The sequence below is a fragment of the Heterocephalus glaber genome, unplaced genomic scaffold (genome assembly GCF_053883595.1).
Source record: "Heterocephalus glaber isolate CG9 unplaced genomic scaffold, H.glaber_assembly_v1.0 deba00001572, whole genome shotgun sequence".
NCBI classification, from domain to species: Eukaryota; Metazoa; Chordata; class Mammalia; order Rodentia; family Bathyergidae; genus Heterocephalus; species Heterocephalus glaber.
This window is the reverse complement of record NW_028258357.1, coordinates 12,827,813-12,848,473: the sequence shown is the minus strand read 5'-3', so window position 1 is coordinate 12,848,473 and position 20,661 is coordinate 12,827,813. Positions and strand designations below refer to the sequence as shown.

The 20,661-nt window shown below is 42.3% G+C and overlaps 1 protein-coding gene across 1 annotated transcript in view; it reads right to left on the bottom strand.

Moving 5' to 3' along the window:
• Nucleotides 1-20,661, bottom strand: part of Plxnc1 (plexin C1) — a 138,054-nt gene that overhangs the window by 80,694 nt on the left and 36,699 nt on the right. Inside the window, exon 5 of the mRNA XM_004844955.4 lies at nucleotides 4,173-4,287. Coding sequence (XP_004845012.1) covers nucleotides 4,173-4,287 — 115 coding nt within the window. The remainder of the gene's footprint in view (nucleotides 1-4,172; nucleotides 4,288-20,661) is intronic.

Genomic DNA, 20,661 nt, shown 5'->3' with positions numbered 1-20,661 from the left:
TGTACTGCCAAATTGCTTTCCAAAAAAGTTGTGCTAATTGGCATCACCAATACTGCATGTTAACATAACTTATTATTGCTTTAATTTGTATTTATTTCATAACTAGTGAGGTTGAACATATTTCCATATTTATATTTACTTTCTTGAATCTCCCCTTGTGGAAATATATGCCTTTGCCCATTTACTTTTTGGTATCTTGATTTTTTCTCAGCTTTATTATCTGGTAATTAATATTCTGTCTGGCAATTAATATTCCTTTTTCCTGGAGTGTGTGCTTTAGTTAACTCCTAGTTTTCCCTATGCAGTTTTTAAACATTGGAAATCAAGTATATAAGTATTTTTCTTTTGTTATTAGATATTATGTTACTTCAGAGTAAAGAAAATTACCATATTTTAAAATTATCTGATGTTCAATTCTATTCTGTGAGTTATCTTTTTGTACATATTCTTTAATTGGCCTAAATTTTATTTATTTATTTATTTATTTATAGTACCGGGGATTGAACTTGCGCTTGCGTGGCAGGCGCCTGAACCACTGAGCTAAATCCCCTAAATTTTATTTTTTTAATGTAAAACATAAATTACACTACATTTCTATAGTGTAAGCCATAAAATAATTCTTTTGTTTCCCCTTATTTTATAATATCTAATCTTAAATATTTTCACATTTATTTCTGAGCTTATTCTATGAGTCTATATCACTATTTTCAAATCAGAAAATGGAATGAACTACTATTGATATACACATCAATTATAGATGTGATATATTATAGATATACATTATATATGTTCACAATCTAATGAGAGTGATTTTGCCTAAATAAACTTCTTGTTTTACAAACTATATCTTGGATACTCTCTATTAGTTTATATCATTCCAGATGAATGTTACATTAATTTTTTTTTGGTACTGGGGATTGAACTTAGGTCCTTGCACTTGCGCAGCAGGCAGCAAAACCACTGAGCTAAATCCCCAGCCCTGTTACATTAATTTTAAGAAAATGCCTACTCAAATTTCACTGGGATTACACAAAATCTAGAAAAATAAGGTGGGGAAAAGTGATACTCTTATGATATCTTTCCATTAAGAAATATGGTATATATCTGGATATATTCAACATGTTTTTAAAATCTTCTGAGAAAACACCCCCTATATTTATGTCTTTATTTTTATTTATGCTTATGTTTTCAATTGATAAGTTTCCACTATAATGAATTATAAAGAGCCTCAACAATCTACTATTTTGCTGATTTTTATCAGACATAATGGCTTCAGATAAGCTGCTGCAAAGCTCAAAATCACTATTTTGGGGTCTCTAATACATGTCTCCTAGTAAGAATGATTTTAAAATATAAGGTGCATACAATACTCTTTAACTTTGTGTCTGAATATTTATTTCTGTTGTTTTCATGAGTCGGATTTTCTATGAATTGAAGTTAAAAGTTGTTTTATCTAACATGTAATATGACTATTGATATTTGAATATTCTTTGAACATTCAGCATTCATTTAAATTGATTCATTTGAATAGTTTTGTTCTTATGTTTTCATTTTTGTAGTATTGGGGGGATTGAATGTTAAGCATGTGCTCTACCACTGAGCTACACCCCCACTCCTAGAATAGTTTTAAAGCTAATATGTTAGATATACAGATATGCAACCACTTAAGATTAGCAAATAATATTTTTCTGTATTTCATTCCAGTAATTATCTGTATACTTGTGTATTGCCCTGGATAGAATTTAAAAACAATGTTGAAAGTGTTGGTGATGGTGGAATATCTTGTTCTAATTCTGATGTGCAAAAGAATATTCCTTGTGCTCTCCTTTAGGAACCATGTTGTTTTAAGAGAAATACTTATATTCGTATGTCTTCTATATTTTTCGTAGCATAAACCATTTTTACTCAATGTTAAAATATCTGTATAGTTATACACACCTATATAAGGCAGGAATGGGATCGTGTCATACACCCTTTTTTGTGTTTGTCTATGTAGGTGAGGCTTTCATTTGTCTCTTTTTGTGCTTGGTGCTGCCTTATGTTCCCATCGCCTCAGACAGGTGGAGCAGGGGAGGCCATGCTTGCAATTGCATCTGAATTCGTCCATACAGTTCTCCATGCTCCAATGAATAAATATAAATAAATGGTTAAAATGCCTATATAGTCTATTATATAGGCATTTTTATCAATAGTAGATCATGGTATGCATACTTTTCTGCACCTTGTCATCTTTACTCAACTAAACCTCAGAGACATTCTTCCTAGACTGATTTGAATTGCTCTCCTTCTTTTGAATGTGAATCCCATAGTGAGAATGGGGTATACAGTTTTCAAATTGTTTTACATATAGAAACAAAGCTTCTGGTGAACAGAGCTCTGCGTTATATGGAGGTTTTCGTGTACCTACAAAGGTACTAGAATGCTACTTGGCTTATGATGGGTAGTTCCCCATCTCTGCCTGCCAGGGATCTGACACTTTCAGCAAGTCACAGATGGCCATAAAGGAAGGAAATATTTTGAAAAAATATGATAAATGATGGAGTCACACATCTTATCAACGCTATTAAAAGAATCAGTCTAGGGTTGGGGTTGTAGCTCAGTGGTAGAGCACTCGCCTACCATGTGTGAGACTCTGGGTTCCATCCCCAGCACTGCCAAAAGAAAAAAAATTAGTTCAAAGTTTGTTACAAAGAATACCTTTAGTCAAATTACTACATTCACTTTCAGGGCAGTGGTGAACTGGTGGGATGATGACTATGTGGGAAGACTATGAGAATTAGCAAAAGCCATTGCATTGCTTGGGGTGGGGAAGAAAGCACTTATACTTGTTTGGGTGGTAAGTGGTTTCCAGACTAGATATCAATGGTAATTAATTTACACTAGTGAGGCCATACATAGGTGACCAGATTACATAAGCAGCACTTACAAGGTACTTCCTCCCACTACCACTGAGCTAAAGTATTGCCCATAATTTTTTTTTTAATGACAATGGAAAAAAAATCTTGGATAATCTTAACCACTCATCAGACTCCTGAGAATATTCAAGGATCATGGTACTTTTCTATCATTCTTCATTAATACCAAAGTCAGCTATTTCTCAGACTAATTAGAGAAATAAAAATTTGGCCATGCCTATACATGCATTCCTGAGCATCTTTTACATCAAATCTATTCCCTCCAACTCAGTGCTGGCAGAGGTTGGCTTGAAGACTTTGGAACCCCCCCAGCCCCAACAGCAGGAAGACAACAGAAAGTGACAACAACTAAGTAACTTTAAATCCATGAGTTCTGATCAGTTATGACTTGAATGCTTGACTCTTTTATTATTTATCACTCATTAAATGTTCTGGCTCTTCTTTATTAAATGTTAAATCATCTTAAGTGGTATGGTTCGTGCTGTTTGAAATGGCAAAGTGTAAGAGAAAAGGGAAAGTGGGCCATTTCCTTGTTAATGTGGCATTCAAATAAAACACAGAGAGCTTAACAGGCAGGTCAACTGGCTGCCAATGGGGATGCTGGACAATTATTCATAACACAAGAGCCATAATTAGGGAGGGAAAGTCTTCTTACAGGACTGAGATTGCCAGGGAGGAATTCCATTCTCCTACAGGGCAGAGTTGCTATGAACATCAGAAAATACCCGAACATGCTTGTTGCTTCCTTCTGTTATGCAATGCCCAGAGCCCCGTGGCTTGCCTAGGGATGCCACTGACAATAGTCCCTGCCCACATCGGTCACCCCTCCACCTCTACCAACACTGCTGGCAACCAAGAGTGCTCACAGGGCTGTTGTTAAGAGAAGCCCGAACACATTGGGAAAAGGAAGCACGAATCCAGCTACATTTAAGGAATCTTGTTGACCAGAAGCCTGCACTTACTTTTCTCTATTTTTAAAATCAAGATGTAGTTTTGCTATGTTTGTTTAAATGAAAATATTGAGGATTATCTTTGGCTCCTCAAGATGACAAACTCCAGGCAGGCAGGTCCATGGTGTGACTTGGTGCAGTGCCTTACAGAGTGGATGGTATCTGCCAAGTACTCACCATTCATTAATGAAACAAACAGACTCCTATACATAAGCTTATTCCATTGCTGAGTGATATTTTACACATAGAAGGAGGTTGGCATCAGTTGTGCAACACCAAGGAGACGAATTAAAATCTTTCCTCTTACCTTATCTCTGCTGCTTCGAGTTATCTGAATTTTAGGGCACTCTTTAGCTCCAGATGAAATATCCAGCCAGTTTTCAAAGTGCTTTGACTCTACACAATCTTCTTTAAAAGTACACCTAAAAAAAAAAAGGTAAAACCAAACAGCAACTCTACACATACGTTAGCTATGACTTTCTCAAACTTGGCTTCAGTACAAAATGCTTTGTACAGTGGATTATTGATTTTGAACAAGAATAGGAACATGATGCTAAAAACATGAAAAGCAACAAGAAAACAGCAGATTTTTTCCCCATCATGTCTAGGAACGGAGAACAAATGTCGACAACGTGTTGAACTTGGACTCCTGAGCCATCTCTCAAGATGATATCCCCAAATACATCCAAAACACGTCTTCTTGTGAATTCTAAAGTCAAGAGTGCCCTTGAAGAAATGCCTATCAAAGAACAGCCCAAGAAAGCATTCACACATTGTATAAATTTTAGGTTTGCAATTCATTCCCAGAATATCAGCCTACGGTGTAATTTGTTTTGTGTTAAAAAATAATAATAAAGCTACTATTTTGTGTTTTGCAGTATCGTGATTACATAAAAACATGGCAAACATTTCAAGGGCAAAGTCTGCCTGAGAATTTGATAAGATTATTTCATAACCATCTGCTCCAGAACATTTATTTAGTCAGACATGAACTTTTATCAAAAGATACGCAGGAAACATTTTCAGGGCCACTATCCCAGGGCAGCCAGCTGGGAGGATGCCCCAGAGAAGTCTTCAATTGTGTCCAGGGCGAATGACTTTGATAAACATGTGCCCGGAAGCTGAGAAGTGAGGTCACTGGCTTGCTTGCTGTGTCGGTCACTGTGGGTCACATCAACAAGGGAACCCTTGTCTCATCAGATGGGCCACCAACCCAACAAGAAAAATGGACACCAGTGCCACGTTATCTTCCAAGGGCCCAGCACTCTGTGGACACTCTGCTGAAGAAACACCTCTGTTTCAAGGACAGAAGAAAACATCTCTGACATCTTCTCCTCTCCAAAACTGAAGGTTAAAATGAAGGGGTGGTGAGCTATTGCCAGCAGGTTTATTTATTTTATAAACACATGAATCATGAGCTTGAAAAGTAACCAAATGTTGACCGCATTCAGCTGCGGGAAGTCCCTGAGGGGACCCAAGTGGAGGGAGGTATGGACGGTGACTTAGGGTATTTGACTAGTGTGTTGACACAATAGTGTATTTGACTTCAAAAAGATTTTATTTCTTCTCCTTCCTTTTCTCTCTCTGTCTTTAATTCTTAAGAATTGAGGCATGTGGCTTTGGCTTTGAGCTCTGTGCTAATATAATACAGCAAATATAGAACAGGAAGTCGGTGAGTTTCACTAAGCATCATCCCCAACATGAGGAGAGCTTAGCATGTCACTCATTGGGGGAACCCCACTCCCAGTGAGCACATTTGTGCCCCTTCCCCCCACATACCCAAATCGTGACCAAAGGGATTTTCATTAGCAGTTCTCCAAAGCCATAACTTTATCTGACCCTTGATACTTCACTCGTCCGTCATGGACATTAAGTTCAAATTAAACCACCTTTCAATGTCAGGGAGAGTTTGCAACAGAGGAACAAGAACAGCTGCATTCAAACGCTGAGAAAATAACTAGGCTGGTTCCTTCTTTGTACCTGAAACAGATCATGACTGTCAAAAACTCCCTGCCTCTCCTGGGTACTCTGGGTTTGTATAAGGCACTTCCTCTGCCTCTAAGAAAAAAAAAAAAATGTAAGCCAATTCTAGAGAGACTGGAGTACAAATGTTTTTGTAGGCTCTTAATGCTGCCTGGGAGTCAAGGCCTAAGGCTGCCAAAAAAACAAGTGTAAGATATTTCATACAAACAGAACTACGATTTGCCAATTTGTGGGCAGAAAGCAGTAGTGCCACTGAGTTATCACTCTCTTTTCTGAATTCCTATAGCATTTCTTGTCGGAGCCACAGATTTTGCTGTTTAATCATATGCTGCCTTGAATTACAACTTAACTGTTTCATATGTCTATGTCATTTCTCCCCAAGAAAGCGCTAAGCTCCTCAAAGGGAAAACATCTTTAATATTTCTTTAGCAAATCCCTATGTCTCTCAGCATGATATGCTAATCTAAGGTTTCAATAAATATTTTTGAATGAATGCATGAAATATGAAATCTCTATAGGTCCTTTCCACTGGTGATTTTTCTTTCTAGAGTTTTGATTTATGCCTGACTCTTCCTTATGGCAAAGCCACTATTTTTAACATAAGTTAAAAGTTTGAATCAGGATCAAATTGGGAGTTGAGGTTGGTTTATTTTTGAAAAAAATGAATCTTTCATTTTGTATTCTACATAGGGAAATAACAAAAATCCAACCATGATAACCACCTAAACATAAATTCCTTGTTTGGATATTAAAAAAAAAAAAAGCTGCCTTTGAAATTTCTAAATTTCCAGTCCTTGCCTCTCAGGAGTAGAAAATAAATTAAAAAATAAAAAGCAAACTGTCACACCAAGAATGTATAACCAGATGGTCAACCAACAACAGTATCTTATTATTTCTCAAATATTGCAGATTGTAAAATCTTATGACAGCACGTTACCCACACATTCAAATTCTTTAAGGGGGGGGGAGCAGATCTTATAGCTCCCACGTTTTAGTAAACAAAACCAGATACTTTGAAATAATTCCTTTTGAAAGCTATCACTCTTTGATTGTGTGTATCAGCAAGAGCCATCCAGTGCATAAACACTTCAGCCACCACACAAATGACCTGAAAATCTCCTTTTCTGCCACACCTCTTGGTGAGGCTGAGCCCGGAGGGAGTCGCTCTCAGAGGTGCTATTGCTTAATTGGCTTCCTTTCAATGTCCTCAGGCCACAGACAGGAGGGAAACTGGATGCAGAGCAGCAAGGATGTACTCTGGAGAAAATGGCAGAGGTATATTTGTTTTCTTTGCTTTTGCTATTACTTTTGCCTCCTCCTCCTCTGAGGATCCTTCTTAGTCCATTTTGTGTCACAGTTCCCAAGTCCCTGAGACTCTATAATTTATAAAGAACAGAGATTGGTGTTGTACAGTTCTGGAGGCTAGGAAGTCCACAGTCGAGGGGTCTGTACCTGGCAAGGGTCTTCATACTACATCAGCTCATGGTGGATGGTAGACAGCAAGAGAGGGCAAAAGGTGGGCATCAAGTGCCCAGACTCAAGCCCCTTTCTCACCAGAGCTAAGTCTTTCACAAGGATGGAGCCCCACCACCTGAGCTCCTCCCCTTTGACCCTGCCTCTAACACTCTGGCATTGGGGACCACGATTCCAACACATGTTTTGTGGGGAACACATTCAAACCACAGTAGGGTCCATCTGAGTCTGAAGATCTCCCTCAATATCTAATTTTCTAGTTCCAGTTAGACATCGTGCTCGCATGAAAAGACAATAAGTAGACACAAGCCTATTTACAAATTTAAAAATAGAATCTGCCCAAATACAAAGAAGGGATTGGTTGAAGTAAAACAAAAATGAAGCAAAATAAAAGCCTCAAACCAAAAAGTTAAAGAAAAAAAGAACAAAAGTTTTCCATAGGTGAAAAACACTATATGTGGAAACAAGTGACTGAAACTATTTAAGGAGTTCTGTTCTTTTTAGATTGCTGTAGAACTTAATTTATTCCAAATAATTCAATAAAATAGTTTGATATTGTCACTTAACTATATAAGGACATGGACCACCCCAATTGCCAATTCAGATAAAAAGTATGTTCCAAATCTATCCAGGCCCCATCTGGTTAACAGGAAGGTTCCAGACGATTGTTTCTAAGGTTGCTGTTCGAAATTCAGAAAGTATTTTCATACAGTGAGCTTGCTTCTTGATTATGTGGGAATTGGTACAGCCCATGACATCTCTAAATAACTACCCCCGCCAAACAAGGACACGGAGGGGGCATTTACTTGGTGCCAGGCACTGTTGTGAGTGTTGACAGTTCTCACAAGCTCACTGTATAGCGATGAGCCAGAGGTTCAGAGATGCACAGTAACACGCCCAAAGTCACACAGCTGCCGAGTAGCAGAAGTCTGACTTCAGAGCCACATTCTTGGCCACTCAGCTACGTGGCTTCCGACTGACCCCAACTGTCATAGACCCTGTTTTCTGATCAAAAGGCTACCATCCCTGTCCTGGCCCCCTGGGGGCTCAACAGTCTTTGGAGGGTGGGGTTGGGACAGGAGAGGACAGGGATGGCAGCCCCTTGGTCAGAAAACAGAGGTGAGGCAGGGTCTCTAGAATGAAGAGGGTAGCAGGGGTCTGAGAGGCCAACGCAGAGGTGGGGACTCCGAGAGGCTTTGAGTTCTCATCGGTCAATAGTGAATACAAACATCCAGCTACAGGTTAAAATTCCAGGCTGCCCCGGACTTATAAATCTACTGTGCTAAAAAAAACGAAAAAAAGCTTGCAAACCGTCTGTAATATGGAATATATTTCCCCCCACAAAAATAATGTTATAGGCAAAAATGAGGCTTCCAGCTTAGACCACAAAACCTATTTATCCATAATGTAACTTCAATGCTATATGTCTGCAATAAAAGAGTAGCAGAAAACTACAAGGTTGAAGCCATTTGCATTATATAGCAGTTTTTTCTTCCTCGTTACTTATTTGTGTTTCTGCTCAGCTGGTAGTCTGGGAATAGAGCCCAGCTGAATCAACTTTTAAATTTATTATTACAGTATTGTATTTATACAGCATTTCTATTTTTTTAATGGCCATGGTTTAAATTATTAATTGTTTTCATGCCAACCTAAAGGACAGGGAGAGTCGTTTCTGAGAGGGGGCTGAAGGTGCCAGACAGGTGAAATAAATGCCCACAGGCTGGGCTGGGGGGACCTTCGGAATCTGACTCTATTAGGCTAAAATCTCTCAGTAAAAATTTACCACTTACTCAACCTTGAAATAGAAGCTCTGAGCTCAAAAATGTAACTTCTACTTCCCGCCACTTGAATTTCATCAGCACCCTCTAATCTAATTGTTCACGAAGAGCAGACAGTCCCTGAAGGAATCTGATAACTAAATATCAGGTAATTGGCTTGAATGTGGGGTGAGTGTGACCTGTTTCAAAGATTCTACACCGACGTAATATCAGAAAACTTTTAACAAGCCAAGGATCCAGCTTCTCCCACTGGGGGATGGATTCCCTGCAAGAGTATCCCAAGGTGTTTTGCTAAGTGATTTGAAACCGATGTCTGCATCTTTAGGAAAGGTACAGAGCTCAAAGGAGGGGCCAGGTGGCCTCCAGAATCAAGGGACTCTCATTACAACTGCCAGTCCATGAGACGAAGAAACCAAATTCCACTGAATGAGAGAGACTAGGAAGTCACGGTGACACACTAAATTCTGAATTAAAGGCCCTAGGAGTCGGGAAAAGGGAATGCCAAAATATAAGACCAAAATAACTTGCTAAGAAAGCTGAAAAACTGGATCTTCATCACTGGAGCTGCAAGTCAGTCTACATGATGAAATTATGCTAATAACAGGGACAATTTGGGAGACTTTTAAAAAGCAAAAACATCTCACGTGCCAGGCAACGTCTTTTCACATGACTTGATCCATTTATTCTTTACAACAAAACTAAAAAGTACTTACTATAATCATCCCTGCTACACAGATAGGGGAAACGGAGGCACAAAAGGCCCCATATTGCTTTCCTGAGGGTCACAGAATTAGTAAATGGAGAAGCCTAGATACAAAGCCAGGCAGCATAGCTTCAAAGACCACATGTTCATCTACTACCCTGCATTGCTTCTTACAATGGCTAACACTGACTGGGCCCTTTTATTCTAATTCAGTCAATGCTGCTATGACAGAGTACCACAGATTGGGTTGTTTTTTATTTATCTGTGTATTTTTTGTGACAAGGTCTTGCTATATAGTACAGCTCACCTTGAACTCACTATGTAGTCTAGGCTGGCCTTAAACTCCATGCAGTCTTCCTGCCTCAGCTTCCCAAGTGCTAGGATTACAGGGATGCCACCGTATTCGGCTGGATAACTTATAAAGAAATAGATTTCTTGCACTCCTGGAGGCTAGAAAGCCCAAGGCTGGAGGGCCTGCATCTGCTGAAGGCTTTCTTTCTATGGTGTTCACCCTAAAAGGGAGAGAGGCAAGAGGGCATATACGTGCCAGGCAGCAAGAGCTCAAGCTTGCACCCTCAGGCCCATTCATAATTGGCATGAATCTCCTCAGGAGGATACTGCATGGGGGATAAGTCTCTAACACATGCTCTTTGGGGGACACATTTAAACTACAGCACCTTCCCGGTGTCACAGATCCAGTACTGTTTTTAGGGATTTCTAGGATAAACTCATTCATCTTCACAGCCACTTCATGGAACAGGCATTAATGTTACTACTTCCATGTCAAAGATAAAGAAACTGAGGCATAAGGAGCTCAGTGAGCGTGGTGTCTGGTTCTGATACCTGCACTCATACTGCTTTATCAAGCTGCTCCGAAATTGTACCAGGGCTGTACCATCATAAACACCAAGATGGTACTAAATAGGTCCCCCCAGGCCAAGGCCAGATAGGAAAATACAAGTTCCATTCCACTCCCTTTCTTAGCCTTCTTGAAAGTGTGTTCCTTGGGTTGTTAGGGCGTTCATGTTAAAGTGGGGTTCCACTGCCAACAAGTTTGGAAAACATAACTTAAATAAAATTGAACAAGTTTCTCTGCTGTAAATCTTCTAAGAGCCCTAAATATGCTGGTGTGCACTGGAAATTTCCAAGACAAGAATAAATGGTGCATCATCTTCAACCTTTTTTGAGGAGGGCTGTACCAAGGGATTAGAATCTGTACTCATAAACACCAGGAAACACTGCCCAATCTTGTCCGGTGAGCAACAGTCCGGGTGGCAGATCAAGTTGGGAAACTGATTTTGTGCTAATTTGGGTAACCTTCATACCCAATTGTTAAGCATCTGCTAAGCCAGTGGTGGCGAACCTGTGGCATGCATGCCACAGCGGGCACACAGAGCCCCCTCTGTCGGTACAGGAGTGAAGTTGCCCTGGCATCATCCCTCACCTCCCGGGGCGGAGCATGGATAACAGCACATACATGGGCCATGTGATGGTCAGAAAGGAGCAGTAGTGCTGGGCAATAAATAAGTGGGTTTTGGGTTGCAGTCGGGCACTCAGTCTTTAAAAGGTTTGCCATCACTGCTCTAAGCTATCCTCTGCATGCCATCCTTGGCTACTACCTGTCACCTGGCTCCCACAGCCCCCAGCACCTCTGATCCACACCCACGTAGACATCTAGCAGATAGCTGATCACAGCACTCCATGCTAAGAATCTACAATTGTGCCATATTCCCTACACCAAACCCCCACCTATGTGCCTTTCATGACTCTTTGTCTACAGCAGGTGTTTCCATGCTCGTCTCTGGTCCTACCCTCCCTCCAAACTCATCCCTGGGTAATGGGTTGGTGAATCTGTCTCTTTACCTAGACGGCAAGCTCCTAAAAATATGAATCTCTGATATCTAGCAAACAGCACCTGGCATCTGAACAACACCTGGAGCGCACACAGAGCGGGCCCTTCCAATCATGGTGATGTTCCTCCTGCCCCAAATTTCCTGGGACCTGCAACATCTGGGTGAAATCAAGGTGAACTCAGGGCTAGTTCAGCGCTGCCTCCCCTGTGATGTCTCTCCAGTCTCCAAGCAAATGAATGAGAATCTTCTTGGAAGATTCTTCCTCTGGGTTCATAGTGCACTGAGCATGTCCCCCTAAGTAGTCATACAGCACTGCACTAGTGGAGGGCTGCCTGCTCCTCTGACCAGGCTGCAAGCCCCCCAGGGAAAGGCACCTCACCTGGCACTCATTCTACCTATATTTACTCATTCTATTTACCAAGTGCCCATCTGATGCCAAACACCATTGTAGGCACTGAGGACATATCAATGAATAAGCCCAATGAATAACCCCATATCAATGAATAAGTCCAGTAAGGCTTACATTCTAGTGTAGCATACAGACAAAAGCCAAGTAAGCTGACAACCACTCACAATAATTTCAAATTGAGGGAAGTCTGCAGAAACCAAAGCTCTAGTAGGAGGGAGCTTACTTTAGGCAGCTTGGTCAAGAAATACCATGTTTCAGATCAGAGTTGAAGGATGAAAACCATGTAGTCACATCAAGAGTAGTGGGTAAAGCATTCTGGGCAGCGGGAATAGCATATGCGAAGCTTCTACACTCATTTATGCAGGCTCTGCACAGAACTGATTAAATAGACCAGCCTGGCTAGAACTTAGTGAAGGCCAGGGAGCAGACTTCTATCAGTGACAAGCTGGACTGAGCAAGACATATGTCCTCTCTGTGTCTCAGGCTCTCCACCTGCAGAAATGCAAATAATATAGTTCCTATGTCATGGAGTTATTATAAGAATACTTCAGTAATGAAACAGAAAATTTAAGAAAAAAAGAGTGACATAAGTCAAACAAATACAAAATGGTAGTGATAAGAAAGGGGCTTGGACAATAAGGTTGACCAGATGCCCAAGGCTGTAAGTGCACATATATCAGCCCAGTGGCCACTGGGCCTTTCCTATGTACAAGGGCAGGAACAGTTCAAGGCTTCTTGGAAGATTCTTAATCACTACTCTCCTTCCTTCCAAGACTAATGTGTTCTTTGGGATCTCTTCACTACTTGAACAACAGTTATTAAGCACTTGTTTGGTGGTTGCTTCCCACTGGAACCTCTGAGCTTCTCCAAGACACAGCCTCTTCCATCTTTACCTCTCCCAGAGCCTAGTACAGGGCCTGGCCCATGGCTGGTATTAAACAAAGGTTAGCTCAAGTGGAGTAAGAATTCAGTTTTAAAGTAACTAAATTCTTGTCCATGTCACCATGATACCAGTATAATTTGCTTCATTGATTTTTGCTCACTGGGTTGGCCTGTTAACTATGGTGGAAAACCGGCCTTTGTCTTGAAATGTGGAGCTATTTAGCACATTTAAAACACATTCTCAGACTGAAACACTTACACAAAAGGGATTTGTGGCCTTTGCCCCATACGGTTCTTTAGTGGTGAGTATACCAAAACTTGGTGTTTTTATGTTCAAATGCGGACCGTGAACACAAGAATTTAGAGGAGGCATTTAAAAAAATAGATAGCATGGATATAAAAATAGGAAAATAATGCTGTTTGAATCAGAAAGTCTTGAGTTCCAACTGCTCTCTCTCACAATCCCTGTGTAACTGGGAACACATTCCTTCACTGTTGTGGGCCTCAGTTTCCCCACCAATAAACAGGTGGCAATATCACATCCTCATTCTCCTGAGAGAGTATCAAATCCCACTCTTAGCCTATGAGAAATGGTGCAAGCTCCATACAGCAGAATAAAAATACCCAAACATTGCAAAATGTTACAAAATCAAAAACCAAGACTGGCAGGCAGACTTCAGGATGCGTATCTGAAAACTATGTGTGAATCCAGCAGAGTTTCTGGGAACAGGACAAATTCTAGGTCACAGGACAAGTGAAAACATTTGAGGAATTTTTAAAAGACAATCAATACATTCTTATGAGAGTGCATGATGCCTGAGATAAGGTCATTGCAAAAAAAAAAATCTATTCCATTAAAAACATATATTTACTAAAAGGAGTGTTCTTAGTGGGGGCTGGTAGAAGTCAGAGAGCACCAATTAAAGGGATGGTGCAGAGAAGTACTGCGGTTTGGATGCTGAAGTGGAGGATATCAGTTGCCAGTTCTACCAAAAACCAAACAAGAAACCAAACGAACTGGCTTCTGAGCAAGGTGAGAATCCTCCCCATGCCAACCACTGCCAAGTGTCTGCCATGCCAAGGCAGAGCTGTGCCTCTTAACAATTTTATTTCCCCTTCACCTTCTGCTTTGCAATAAGTAGGATTAAACTGCAGTTCCTCTAATAGCTGATGAAGACCCTGAGGGACCCAGGCTGGCCCTAGAGCCCCCCAGAGTTAGAAGACCACCCCACCCCAAAACCCTTCCAGCATTCTCGGTAACCTGGATCCACAGGTTCAGCTGTGCCAGGGTAATTCTGTGGTGCCCCAAGGCCCGAACAGCATCCTCCTCTTCCCTCCCTGCTGCTTCCACCCCACAGACAGTTGTCCTACTTGCTTCTACACAATTAGTCAGCACAACAGGGTCCTCACCCAAGAAGGAGGGGCTGCCCCCAGATCTCATTATTATCATTATCACTGTCATTAGAGCAGCACTGGACCATAAAGAACTGTCACCACACAGACTTCAAGCCTGGGATCTGCACAAGGACACATCCCAGACTGAAAAGAAAGGAGGAACAATAAAGGCAAACTTAGAACAATCACCTGCCCCAAATGGTCATCCTGGCCACTTTGCTGAATATTGTCATAACTTTGGAAGCAGGACATCTCCAAAGCTAGCTGTGATGTCCCTGCCCAGTGAGGCCATCCAGGACACCCCTCTGCCCCTGTTTAGGACTGTGACCTCTCCTGCCTGTAACAGCATTCCCATCCCTTTCTTGGTTTTATTTTTTTTCATACCTCTGATCCCTAATTGAACACGCTGTTTCCTTTTTGATTTTTACACTACCCATCTCCCACCGTGTAGAGGTTGAACAGTGTTCCCTGAACTACTCCCCCTCCCCAACCTCTTAATGTCATCTTAATTGGAAATGGTTTCTTTGCAAGTGCAATTGGTACTGGATCTCAGAATGAAATCATCCTAAACTTAAGAGTCTGCAACCACTGGTGTCTTTCTAGGAGAAAGGAGAGAGAGATTTGTACACACTCAGGGAAAGAGGTCATAGGAGACTGAGACAGAGAGAATCATTCTGCCACCAGCCAAGAAATACCAGGAGCCACCAGAAGCTGGGACAGGTAAGTATGGGTCAGTTCCTAGAGGCGTCATAGGAAAGACTACTGACTTCCGGCCTCTGGCACCACAAGAGAGAAATCTGTGTCGTTTCAAGCCCCTGGCTTTGTGGTAATTTGTTATGGCTGTCTCAGGAAACTAAAACACCTCATTAGCAGGGCCTCTCTGAGGGAAAGGATGTTGGTTTGCATTGTTCACTGTGAGTGCTGAGAATTCTAGTGCTTGGGACAGTGTCTGATACACACTTCGTGCTCAATAAATATCTGCTAAGTGAGGCTGGGTTGGTGGTGCATGCTGATAATCTTAGCTACTTGGAAAACGGTGGCAGGAATCTTGGAAATTCAAGGCCAGCCTGGGAAACTTAGTGAGACCCTGTTGCAAAATAAAGAGAGAGAGGAAAAAAAAAAAGTCTGGAGTGTAGTTCAGTGTGAAGGCCCTGGGTTCCATCCCCAGTACTCCATAAGCAAATTTGTTAAATGGATGTGCAGATGCTTAAACCTTCAAGGGATAGGGGCCACTGCAGCTCAAGTGGATCCAGAGCTCCATCATCTCTTACGTACATCAGTTATCATGAAAAGTCTAGGTGCTCCAGGCTTGCCCCTCTCCTCCTCCCTACCATAATGTCTTTTTCTTGTTTCTCTTCCCCTTTCCTGAAATGATAAACAAAGGTGTGGGTTGGAAATTACAGCTAAGCCCTGATATGAAAACTGGTTCTACTACTCATGTAACCTTTGGAAGGTGAATAGTGGCCCCCAAAATGTCCACATCCTAGTCCATGGGACATGTGACTGTGTTATCTTACACAGCAAAGGAAGAGTGAGTCAGAGAAGATTCAAGGAGCCAGAGGGGTCTAAAGATGCTACACTGCTGGTTTCGAAGATTCAGGAAGAGGCCACAAGCCAAGGAATGCAAGGTGCTCTAGAAGCTGGAAAAGGCCAGGAAATGGATTCTTTTCATAGCCTGCAAAGGAAGCATAGTCCAGCCAATATGTGATGTTGGCCCAGTGAAACCCATTTGAGACTTGTGACCTCCAGAACTGCAAGATACTAAGTTCTTGTTTGAAACCACCAAATATCACGTATGTGGTAATCTGTTGCAGCAGCAATGAGAAACCCAGCACATTCTAAGCCTGTTTTCTCACCTGCACAATGGGGAGGTGACAGTTCTGCCTTCTAAGGTACTAGGAGTGCAAAATGGAACATGGCACATGCCACACCCAGGACAGGCACTCAAGGACAGTTCTGTGTGTCCTTCACCTGCATTAGGAGGCATAGCATGCCCCCCTTAGATTTGGCTACAGAAAAGCCCAGTGGCTTCTCAGCTGCATGGCCACCTCTTGTGATGGACAACAGACTCACTAGGCCTTCAGAAGAACACGGCCACAAGCCGTGTGCACCCTGGACTGGTACGGTCCAGTTTTATGGGACTGGAAGCTCTGGACCAATGACTGGTTCTGGGGAGCTTGATGAATGTGTCTCTTACAGGAGTGACCTCAAGACAAGAGAGCAAAGCAAAGTGCTGGGATGTATTTGCAGCCAGCTATTTACCCTGGGAAGCATCCGATCTCAGTTCCTCTCCTGTGTTAAACTCCCTTCTGTTACTCCCAAGCCTTCAGCAAGTCCAACAGGGAGGTGGGCCACAGAGCCTGCTGCAGGCCAAACTGAGAAATGATCCCCTTCCCTGCCTTGTGTGTAGAACACCCCAGTCACCACAGCCAAAGACCTCGAAACAGTTATAGGAGCTTCTTGAAGGCCTTCCAACTGTCACCATGGAAGAAACACGCAGAAGAATATGGGGCAAATATTAAACTTATGCAATTAATCAGGAGGGGCATCCAGATACCTCATAACTAGCATGCCTGAGGGCTCTGTTTTCACCTTGTACTCACCCATGTAACGTAGAATATAATAGGATGGGACAACACAGGCAAGTGTGGCCTTTCTTGCATGGCCCAGGTTCTGAAGAGGACCCAGCCCTGAGTCTACCATGTGATTGAGACCAAAGCATGATGTGGGGAAAGGTGGAGAAGCACATGACGTTGGGAAGAATTGCCGCCAAGTAGATAACTCAGGAAGAGATGTGAGCTGATGCATTGTTTACAAAGTGTCCCAGATGCAAATGGCCCTGTGAGGGTAGGGATGGGGATCAGTAGAACTGATGTTAAGTTAATGTAGTTGCCATATGGGTAATCCTTCAAAACCCAAATCTTTTAATGACATAGTCCTTTGTTTATAGCGCTTTGTGAGTTCCAAGCACAAAGGAAAATCCAGTCTGCCACTGCCTGAACAGATCTCTCACTGTCCTGGGTCCTTCTGTCTGAAATGCCTCCACCACTCTTCCTTTGGTGAAAGTTCGCTCAGGCTTCAGGCGTGATGTTAAGGCTACCTCTTCTGGAAGCCTTTCCTAACTTCGGGGACAACTAACGACTCCCTCCTTGGCTCCCACCAATGCTAACCCTAGCGTAGCACTTACTAAGAAGAACCAGGCACTACACCTTGGGATTCACATAATTGACCTGATTTAAGCTTCTTGGCAACACGCTAGGGTGGGCTCTGCCACTAATCCTGCTTTATAGAAGAGGAGATGGGGCAGAGAGAAGAACTCTTAGGTCACACAGAAGCCCAGATTCCATCCCAACCATGCTGACTTAGGATCTTTACTCTGCTGCCAGGGTAGAAGTCAATGCCCTGGCCATGTGGATCCACAGCAAGGTGTTTCTCCTATCTTCTGCTTGGTAAGTGACACCTCAGTCCATCTGGTGCCCCAACCCAGGTGCCTGTAACTCCTTCCCCTGTAACCTCAACATCAATGTCCCTGAACTGCTGATAAGCGATGGATACTGCACCCACTGCCAGCTCTGAGACAGCTCTGGCATCTCTCAGAGGCCCCTACCCCATCCAACATGGATGCCCATCTTTGGCCTCCAACCTAGTGCCTAGTCCAGTGCCCAGGGCACTGGAGGAATCCAGGATATGTTTGGGTAGCATTTCTTTATTTCCTTTGTGAGATTTTAGAAAGAAAAAATACATCTTGCACAAAAACAGGGGCCACTTTGATATTTTCTTTTTTATCTTATGGCCTATGTTTCATGTGTCAGACTCAAGGGGGAATCAAATTAATCACCAGTCCTGCCGGTGCTATCTACCAAATAGCTCTCAAATCTACTCACTTCCTCTCACCATCACTCTGATTCAGCCTCCAGTCTCTTGCTGGTCTACAGCCACTTGCAATCTGATCTGCTCATGTCCAGTGGCATCTCCTCAAATCCCCCTTGCACCTAGGGTGCTTGTTCTAAAACACAGCTCATCTGCTCCACTCTTCTAACACAAGTCCTGCAGTGGCTCCTTCAGATCCTTCCAACAAGGCCCAAGTTCTTGAACATGGCCTCGAGACCTTCCCTCATCTACCTGTTTACTGTGCCCTTCCATCTCCCAACACTCCCCTGCGTGCTATGTGCTTGTCCATTCTGAGCTTTGGGCCAGGCTTCTCTAAAATTTCTGGGCTTCCTTTTCCTGTTCCCTTGGCCAGCTCCCCAAGACTCCTTCAGTTCTAGATGCGATCTACCTACACTTCAGGTTCAGCCAGATCTCCCTTCCTTCAGGGAGTCCTCCCTGACTTTTTCGGTTTATGTTAATGTTCCTTACGTGCCCCATGAAATCCACTCTTCCTCTATGCTAGCCTTTATTACCCTCTAGTTCATCCAGCTCCTCTGCTTGCTGGAGCATTATTTACAGTTTCTCAATCCCTCCTGCCTATAATTACACAGCCATATAGCCCTTTGTCGTATCATTTTACAATGCTCCTCCTAGAGTAGGCCTAGTGTATTTCCCTACCCCACTGACACTGGGCTTGGCTATGTGGCTTGCTTTAGCTATGGAGTATCAGCGAATATGCTGCGAGCAGAGGCTTTGAGTGTGTTGCATAGCATCGCTTGGTGTCTTGTACTTTCAGTAGCTGCCTTAACAAGAAAGAGTCCGTACGGAATGAAAGCATGTAGAAGAGACCTGAATTCAGCTTGACACAGAACCCCACCGCTGAAAGATGGACCCATGAGCAAGTAGAGCAAATAAGAATGTGGGGCTTGTTTATTTTGCAGTATTATTGAAGCAAAAATTTGACTGGTTCACTTATATCTGTATCCTTCCCTAGATGGCAAACTCCATGTCAACAAGAAAGAACTGTATCTCAAGCCCTGAGCACGGGGCTTAGGGCATCATAGGTGATAAACAGCTGTGAATGGATGTATGATTGAATGAATGAATGTTGGCCATGGACAGGCCCACTTCCCTAGTTAGCATGTGAATGCCTTAAAGCCAAGAATGGCATCTGATTTCTCTCAACAGCACCTAAGCTATCTCAATTCCCACATGGGGCTCTTGGAAGGTATTCAACAAATATTTGTTGAAATTAAGTAAATTGAATTTTGCGGGCTGGCTTGGGAATCAATCCTTAATTTATGACATTGTTTCTATGGGAAAATGCACTCCTCGTGCCAAACAAACTTGCAAATGAACTTTTGGAACCTTACCCGTTCATTGGTTTGGGATTGCCAGTTTTGTGGAAATCCATAACTGAACACATGTGCTATGCTTTGCAATATGGGAGAAACTGAGAAATTGCTTCCAAACCCAAGATATTCAGCCTGCAAAAATTCACTTTCCACCCACACACACAAATTCAGCACAGGTTGGATTTGAGGTTCCAACAATAAAATACTAGACTTTTTTGAGCTCATTGTTTATCTACTTGCTTTTTATCTGCTTATACTGGGTGTCTATTCTTAACACCCGATCAAAAGGAAGTTAAGATGGTTTTCTTGTCCCCCCGCCAATCCACTTTCTAGACACGTACACAAGAAAGTTCAACCTTCTCAACAGAGAAAATAAATTATTTTTTCTAAATAAATCTGTGACATTTAAAATAAACACAGTGGGATGCTCTAGAGTGGTAAGAAAACATCCCCCTTTAGAATTCCTAATTTTGAATGGTACTGGGAGCTTAACATGAGTCACAGCTCCTAGGCTAAGTTGCATTTCATCTTATGCCAGAATCGAGCCAGTCTGAAATCACATAATCTGACATGACCAAACAGGTGATGAGCGGTGACATGGCCATCACTCCATGGCTCCAAAGTGCTTTCTCATCTTAAGGCACCAGTCTCCCATCACTCAGTCTACCTCACTCATTTAACATGTCTTTGGAGCACCTTATGTTTGAAAATAAAAGGAGAGGTAGAGAAATACATTTCAATAAAGGGAGAGGTCGAAAAATAAGGTCAGAGTGATGGGCCATGAAGAAAAGAAAACAGTAATGTATTGAGGTTCACTGAGACTGGTTGGCCAGGTGGAGATAAATGTGTGTTCTGGAACCAGATGGACAAGGAAGTGCCAGCTGTGAGGAAATCTAAGGGAAGCATATTCCGGAATGAGGAAATATAGGGGCAAAAACCTTGGGGCAGGACACATTTGGCATATTCTCAAGTTAGAAAGAAAGTCAGGGTAGCTAAGACAAAGTGACCAAAGGAGACAGTGGCAGGAGAGTTGAGCGTAGGGAAGGATGAGGTCACAGGAAAGCATCACATCCTGCCGTGGGGTTGGGCTGAGCG